We start from the raw sequence: 7,719 nt of genomic DNA, 5'->3' as shown, positions 1-7,719 counted from the left end.
AGGGCACACACTTTTGTACATCTAAGGGTGGTTGTATTTGCTACAAAAATGTAACTGACCCTGTGATTTAAATATAAAAAATACAGCAATTAAAACCAAATAAAGCACAGTTCCCTGATAGATAAAGAGTTGGAAGACTCACCAGGTTCAAGTCCGAGTGTTTCATTAGAATGTGCACCACAGCGTCATGGATGCTCACAAACAATCTGGTTTTTGGGATGGTCTCTGAGAAGAAGCCCACTGCCTCCAGCTGGTCCACGACACAAGCTAATATTTGATGACAACAGAAATGTTTAGACTCCGACAAACGCAAGCGGAAATATAGCTGCACCTCGCTCTGCTCTAAGACCTTCAAGTCTCCAGTCAACAACAGTTGCCTCGACGACACATCACTTAGGTTGGATTTGTCACTATTTAGTCTAGTCACCACTGACCTTGACAGCCCGCTAGATAGACGTCCACGTTAATCTCGGCAAAGTCCATGAACGTCTGGTGGGAAAAACTCAGGTGACTTTCTTCAGACTTCACTTAGTTCTCAAGGACACTTTCACTTACAATCTTCAAGGTCTTGACAGCAGCTGTGTCCACGAAGCTGGTGGTGGACAGATCCAGGATGATGCTGTGAGTGTCGCATTTGTAGACGCTGTCCTCGCCGTCTTCAGTCTGGTGCTCCAGTATTTGGTTGCTACTGACTCCAGTATTGGAGTCAGAGTCTGATGCAACGGCGTCGTGTTGGTACGCAGAATTGACGTGGCCGTTCACAGACTTGTGACCCGTCGCTGAGTCGCTCGCCTGACTGGAGCGGTCCATATCCAGTGAGACGGCATCTTTCATGGACAGTGCGCCATTCAGCGGGTTTTTCTTCTGAAAGTTGGAATAAAAATCAACTCTATTATGGGGCTTTTCCCGCCTCTTCAACTGCCAACATTCTAACTTGCTCTTCAAAAGTCCACATACCAGCTTCTTTGCGTCCTTCTTGGCCTTCTTCTTCCGTTTCTCCTGCAACCGTTTCATCTTTTTCTCTTCCCTTTTCTTGGCCTTCAGCAGCTTCTCAATCTGGATACCACTCTGCAGATGAGGCATCGCGTTACTCGGGAGTGAAAGCGAGATGAGCGAAAGTGATAATAAAAGCAATTACGGGATCAGCAGAAACTCCACAGGGGATGGGGTGAAACGATAAACACACACACACACACACACACACACACACACACACACACACACACACACACACACACACACACACACCTTTTCTTCCAGGGCCTCTAAGTACATCTCTGCATTCGTGTAGTAGATGGTTGTGGAGGAGCGGAAGATTTTAATCCCAGGAATCTCTCTGGCCTGGAGGGAAACGTGAAAATGAGCTGCTTTATCTGTCGGCAGTAACTGGATGTTTCTCAAAATTTATTGTAATGTATTGAAAGCAAAGCAGAATTCATTGACTAAAGAATAGTGTCCACTGTAAATTTCTGAAATGAACTCAGTTAAAGATGGAGCTTACCTCCTTGTAGATGTCCACGTCCACATACACCCCAGTACCTTTCACTTCACCCAAGATGGAGTAGCGAGGCCTTGAGAAAAAAAGTAGAAGTCATCTGCGATATCGGTGAAAAGCTTATCCTTGTTCATTTTTAGGGTCAGCAGACGCATGCAACTATGTGACTCCAGAGGCAGGTAAGAGTTTTTTTTGTTGCTCAGCGAACACATCCGCCTCATATCCAGTCTGGTGTTTTCATGTCAGTTTGCAGTCCACCTCTACCTTCCACCATGTTATCCACTTCAAATGATCATGTTGTGGGTGGGTGATAACGGTGAACTGAAAGCGCTGCTGAGTGTTCAATGTTATTGTGCCATATTCGGAGACTTTTTCACTAAATTCTCTTATAATAATGGATGAAAAGAAGGGGGCTGGGGGCCTGTGTGCCAGCAAAACACAATGGTTTGAACTCACATCTGTGTTCGGAAGATGAAGATGAGCATGCAACCAATCACAGAGACGACCAAGCCCAGGTCCAAATTCAGCAGGATCGTGCTCATAAACGTCAGGAGCCACACAAGCTGGGAGGAAGTAAAAATGTTGACGGTGAGTGAAACTAAACACGTGATACAAAAAAAAAGTATGGGAAGAAAAAGCATGTGCAAAAATAGAAGTGGAGACCGTGGGAAATCTGTCAAGATTTAAATTTGGTAGCAGTGATCCAATATACGACGTGTATCATCTCCGTATTCATGTGCCATCTCCGTCTGACGGTGTTAATAATTTCTATTCTGAAACGTCTTCTTCATTACATGTAATGACTTATGTAAATAAGGTGATGTGTTGCTCTGCCCCAAGTTGGTGGTGGGGTCAGACCTGCAGACTGTCGCGACACAAAACCACTGACAAAATTGTTCATTCTCATATTCTTTTGTGCTTCTATCAGTACCGTACACCATGTGTTGTTCCTGTTGAAAGTTAAAATACCCGGAGTGAGGATGCTTATCATTTGACTGACTCACCAGCTCCATCTTGTTGGTCTTCCACAGCTTCGGCACGTCCGTGAACTGCTTAAAAATTCCTTTTAAGTTGACAAATACGACAGCAGCCAAGACAGCCTGAGACACAAACATGCAGTGTTTGCCAGTAAGAAAGAAGAAGGAGAAAAATGGAGAGACAGTAAAAAAGATCTTACCTTGGGAAGATTCTCAAACAGAGAACCGATCTTTAATATCGTGACCAACACAATGACGGAGGAAACCAGGCCTGCAACCTAAAAGACAGCACGTTCATGACCTTAGCTCGAGTGAAACAGAGCTCAGCAGAGGTTGTTGTTTTTTTTACTTGTGTCTTGCCGCCTGTGCTTTCCTGGACCAGGCTTCTGGACAAGGATGAGGTCACGGTGTAGCACTGGAAGCAGCCTCCGATCGCGTTGCTCAGGCCAAGCGCGATCAGCTCCTGAAGAAGACACCATTTAACTTCTGAAGCCGGAGTAGCCCAGCGCCTCGGGAAGAACCTCCAGGTCAATATCATTAATAACTTTATGACCGCGGCAGCACGCCTTGGTGACCAGAGCTCAGCAATCATATTTAAAGTACATTTGATGTTGAAGAGGTTGTTAGTTATGAATTATTTATCAGCTTGTAGGGCCGTAAGTGCTGCTTCTCTATCAACCTCTCCCCAGAGCAAAATCCTCTCAATCACTTGCTTTCACCCATGTGTCACAATACATCACATTTACAATTAATGGGTTACAACAATTTGAAAAAATTAATATATTATATATATATAAACTAATATATATTATATTATATTATATTATATTATATTATATTATATTATATTATATTATATTATATTATATTATATTATATTATATTATATTATATTATTGGACTCTTACTTGATTGCTGTCCACTTTGTAGCCATATTTAAGGCCAAACGTTTTCCCCAGGGAGATGTTGATGGCGTAGCACACAATGGCGAGAGCAATGGCATCTCCAATCACTTCCGAGAACAGGCTCATGTCTGGCGCACGTGGAGGCTTTAGTCTTGGACGAAAAATGATGAAGATCATGTTTACGTGACCACAGGAATGTTGCGGGATGAAGCACCTACCCACTGGGGATTTCTCCGACCACATCGATGTCGTAGGTTTCGGCCAGTCCACCAAAGTGTGTGATGATAGTTGCAACGATGATCTGGAGAATCGCGAACACAGAGAAGTGAAGAGTAAAGTCTGTCTCAGACGCCACCTGGTGGTGCATTATGGACTCACCACAAACAGTTCAATGGGAATGGGTATGGGGAGCTTGTGCGCATAGCACGCGCTCAACTCTTTCACCACGATCAGAACCGTGAGCGACAGGACACTGACCACCACCTCCGGCGCCTTTGTCTGGGGCAGCAGCCAGCAGATGTTCAAGAAGGTCTGGTGACATGAAGAGAGGAGAGCGCAGTTACCTTTAACTATCAGGAATTAGTGACCAATATTTGAACTCATTCACTGCAGGCACGTTTCTGAGCTGCTTATCTCAGACACATTCTCATTTGTTGTGATCCAGCTCGGTCACACCAAAGGTAAGATCTTGATAACCTGAACGTTTAACAGATCCTCAACTGGGATTGAAGTATCTCAGTCAGTAAGCAAGTCATAAACATCCTCTTGAAATGGACCAGCGGTTAATAAATAGCAAATGACCACAGAGTCTGGTCTCTCACCCCTTATTTCCTCACCTACTTATCATCAATGGTGAGACTGCACCTATGTTGAGAGCAAGAAGGGCAATACTCACATAAAGAAGAGACAAAGGGCCATTGGCACGCGACGGGTTCAGCCCGAATATATATTTAATCTGAGATAAGCAGACATGGCACGCGGATCCTGTGGTGTAACCACGGATGAGTGGCTCAGACAGATAGTTGACCACGAAGCCAGACTTCACCAGCCCAAGAAGGATCTTTGGAGAAGGACAATCAGAATTCAGCACTGCACATTTCTGTCCGATTAAAAAACGGCTTTTAGTCCGAATGTGAGGAGGATCCAAAAGATCCAAAATGCACTGCAACAGTTGAAGCTCTTTCCCCTAAAACTCGTGGATCCTGAAACATCATACAGATCTCAAACTCACCTGAAACAATCCTGAAAGGACAGCCACGGAGCTCGCGATCCTCACTCTGTAAGCATCACGTTCAGCAATGTTTATCTCCCCTGTGCTGTTTGTAACATTTCCAGGGGAGATAAAATCGCTGTCTGGGGCGAGTCTTTCTGTCACGCTGCCAATCATCACACTGGCAACTGCAAATGTCCCTGAAAAAAAAAAAGTGCGCAAATATTGAAGCCAAACCCAAACCAACACAGGTGACAGTCAGGACTCACCGATGGAGATGTGTCTGGAGGTGCCGAAGATGAAGTAGATCAGGACTGGGAAGAGCGAGGAGTACAGGCCGTACACCGGCGGTAAAGAGGCCAGCAGGGCATATGCCATGCCTGTGTAGAAGATCAACATGGTTCAAGTGAAAGCAAAAAAATACATTGCCTATTTGTGTCGACAAACCCTGAGGCAGATGCATGATGCCCACACTGCAGCCTGACACCAAGTCTCCAAAGGCATTTTCTCTGATGGAGTATTTAGGCAGCCAGCCCAGGACTGGCACCGTGCTCAGGATCGTCTGCTTCACCCGGGGCAGAGAGCACCTGAGACAACACAGAACCATCTGACCTTACCCATACTTCTCAGCAGGAGCCACTTTTATTGTGTAAAGAATGACTTTAGTGTTGATTCTACAATCTTTAAAAGGTTGTGGAAACAGGTAAACAGATATAGCGGGTTAGAAATTGCCCAACCCTGTGGATAAACCAGTGGGTGAACGAGGGATGCGCAGCTCAGAACATCGCTGCTGGCGCAGTGACACTGAAATGTTTATTCCACAGGTAAACACACCAAACAATTAGACAATATATGAACAGTCATAATTTATCGCATCTTGCAAATAGTTATTAGTGAGTGGTTGCTTTGAGTCACTTTGAGTCATATTTCCGTGCTGGGCACAAAGATAGTTTAGGGAAAATGCAGTCCATAATGACACCACATGGACAGTGTGCGTGTGAGGACGCAATGTGAATCGAAGAGGGGCTGGTTTGAGTGAGCCAGGACTTTTACAACCCGGTTATCGATTACCAAAGAGGTGAGAAGTTGAGAGACCCGGGGGATGAAGGCCGGGCCCCTCAGACTCCTTCACCTTGACAGCTTGCTGAATCACCTGTTACTCGACCCAGATGAATGGGGCAGAATTGATATGTAAAAAAAACAGCTTCTCACCATCCAACCTGCTCAACATCACCAGCCAATGATAGACACCACTGTACCTCAACACTGACCACAGACAGAGACTTCAATTCACCACTGTGGAGCCACAATACTACATCGGCAGCTCAGCTCAACAGCGCCATGTGAGCGGCTGGTGAGATTTAAAACTATGACTATAAATTGATTTTTTTTAATCTCAGTGAATCACACGTAAGTGGAGGTAACTCCCGATTTATTGCACGTTAATCACACATATCTGTTCTCTCTGTAACGGATCAACACAAGAGCCTCTGCAGGGCCTCTGAGGTTATTCTCAAGAATGCTCTTGACACAGTCTGTTATGTTGCTAGTTGTTGTGGTCATTGTGAGCAAATACTGGCATGAGGAAAGCATGGAACTCTTGTGTTGATCACAGCTTCCTTTAAGTTTCATTTAGAAGAGCTTCAACTGTAATGTATTAACAGCCCTTGTTGACATGGTTTCTTTGGGAAGATGTAAGAGAGTAGCTCAGGTATTTCAAGAAGTTAGTTTCCACCAGTCAGCATGACAAAGAAAGCCCACGGCAGTGTGTCGTTCTTGTTTACTCCGCAGGTAAACAATATATGAACAGTCATAATGCTGTTGCATCTTTTAAATAATAATAAGTGAGTGAGTCATATGAAGCTAGTTTAGGGAAACTGCAGAGTATCCAGGAGAACCAAGCGAACAAGAGGTAAAGTGAAGAACGTGAATGGTGCACGGTGAATGGAAGTTTATGTGTTTAAGAGCGTGCACGTACTGGAGTATGGGTTTGCTAATTCCTGACTGTGATATAGACTGTTTGGATTCACTGGAATTCATTTATGTTTTCACAACATTCAGTAGTATTTTCTTTTTTGTAACAGGGCACATTAAATCGGTGCTGGTTGCACAGTGCAACACTGAAACATGACCACGTTTTTTCCCATAGATTTAGGGTGTCCGGCCTGTAACTCTAGTGTTAAACCCCAGGACTGAGGCCAGTGATACAGATCATGCGAAACCATGACTTCTGAAACAAGGAGAAGAATTCTTCTTGCAATTCTACTTGCAATGTTAGAATACTTGATTCAGAAAACATTTCAAAACATTTCAACAGTAGCTTGAAAAACCAAACTTGTTGCACTCACTTGAAGGCGTCTGTCAAACGCTCTCTGATGGACGGTTTGGAAGACCAGTTTCCTTTCCTCGCAGCTTCTTCGAAAGATAACTCATCGAAAACCTGTCGTTGCACAAAATACTTTGCAGGTGGACTTGAGTCTGCGTCCGGCATGTTGACTTGCTCGAATCCTTCAGGTCCATGTGAACCCTCCATCTGTTCTGAGGCTGCTGCGCTCTCTACTCATTGGCAGTATTTGTTTCTGTGTTGAACTGTGGGTGTGGCAGACTTCTAGGTCCATTCCCACTACACACACACACATACACCCACTCACACACACTCATATAGTCATCATACATTTCCACATTAAAAGCATTGTCTCTGGGTATTATTACTTTTACCATACTTTTAGGAAAACAATAGAACACTTGAAAGAGGTCTGGTGAATTACTGGGACTGTATGTAAGATGGAACATTTGATGTCCACTTGGATAGAGAGTCATTTAGGCTGCAGATGACTCTCACCGTGGACAAGACCTTATGTTGATCATAGTGTGGTCTGTTAAATACCAAAAACAAAGAGTTAAAAACAGTTACCCTCATCCTTTGGCTGCCTTTAGATCACGTACTTTTTCATTAAATTCCATCTAAATACAATTACTTTTGTCTCTGGGAAAAGAAAAGTCCGACATGGCGATACAATTTTTATTCAAAAAGTGAATTATCAACAGAAAAAACTGAATTATCAACAGAAAAAAAGTGAATTATTGAATAATCAAAAGGTATATTTTGTAATAACGTGATGCTCATACTTG

General features: G+C 43.8%; 1 protein-coding gene across 1 annotated transcript; it reads right to left on the bottom strand.

Annotated features, from left to right (window-relative positions):
• Window positions 1-67: 67 nt before the first annotated feature.
• On the bottom strand, window positions 68-7,093 carry LOC128749188 (solute carrier family 26 member 6-like). The gene is made up of 18 exons (XM_053848535.1): window positions 6,936-7,093; window positions 5,035-5,174; window positions 4,857-4,967; window positions 4,609-4,787; window positions 4,273-4,437; window positions 3,756-3,908; window positions 3,596-3,678; window positions 3,381-3,528; window positions 2,822-2,935; window positions 2,673-2,750; window positions 2,500-2,595; window positions 1,952-2,058; window positions 1,502-1,571; window positions 1,249-1,341; window positions 958-1,068; window positions 556-864; window positions 435-489; window positions 68-267 (listed from the first exon to the last, which is right to left on the bottom strand). The coding sequence occupies exons 1-18, from the start codon at window positions 7,076-7,078 to the stop codon at window positions 68-70; spliced, it is 2,355 nt and encodes a 784-aa protein (XP_053704510.1). The 5' UTR covers window positions 7,079-7,093.
• Window positions 7,094-7,719: the final 626 nt, after the last annotated feature.

This window comes from Synchiropus splendidus, chromosome 18 (genome assembly GCF_027744825.2).
Source record: "Synchiropus splendidus isolate RoL2022-P1 chromosome 18, RoL_Sspl_1.0, whole genome shotgun sequence".
NCBI classification, from domain to species: domain Eukaryota; kingdom Metazoa; phylum Chordata; class Actinopteri; order Syngnathiformes; family Callionymidae; genus Synchiropus; species Synchiropus splendidus.
Note: the sequence above shows the minus strand (reverse complement) of the source record. Positions and strands in the feature narration are given on the sequence as shown.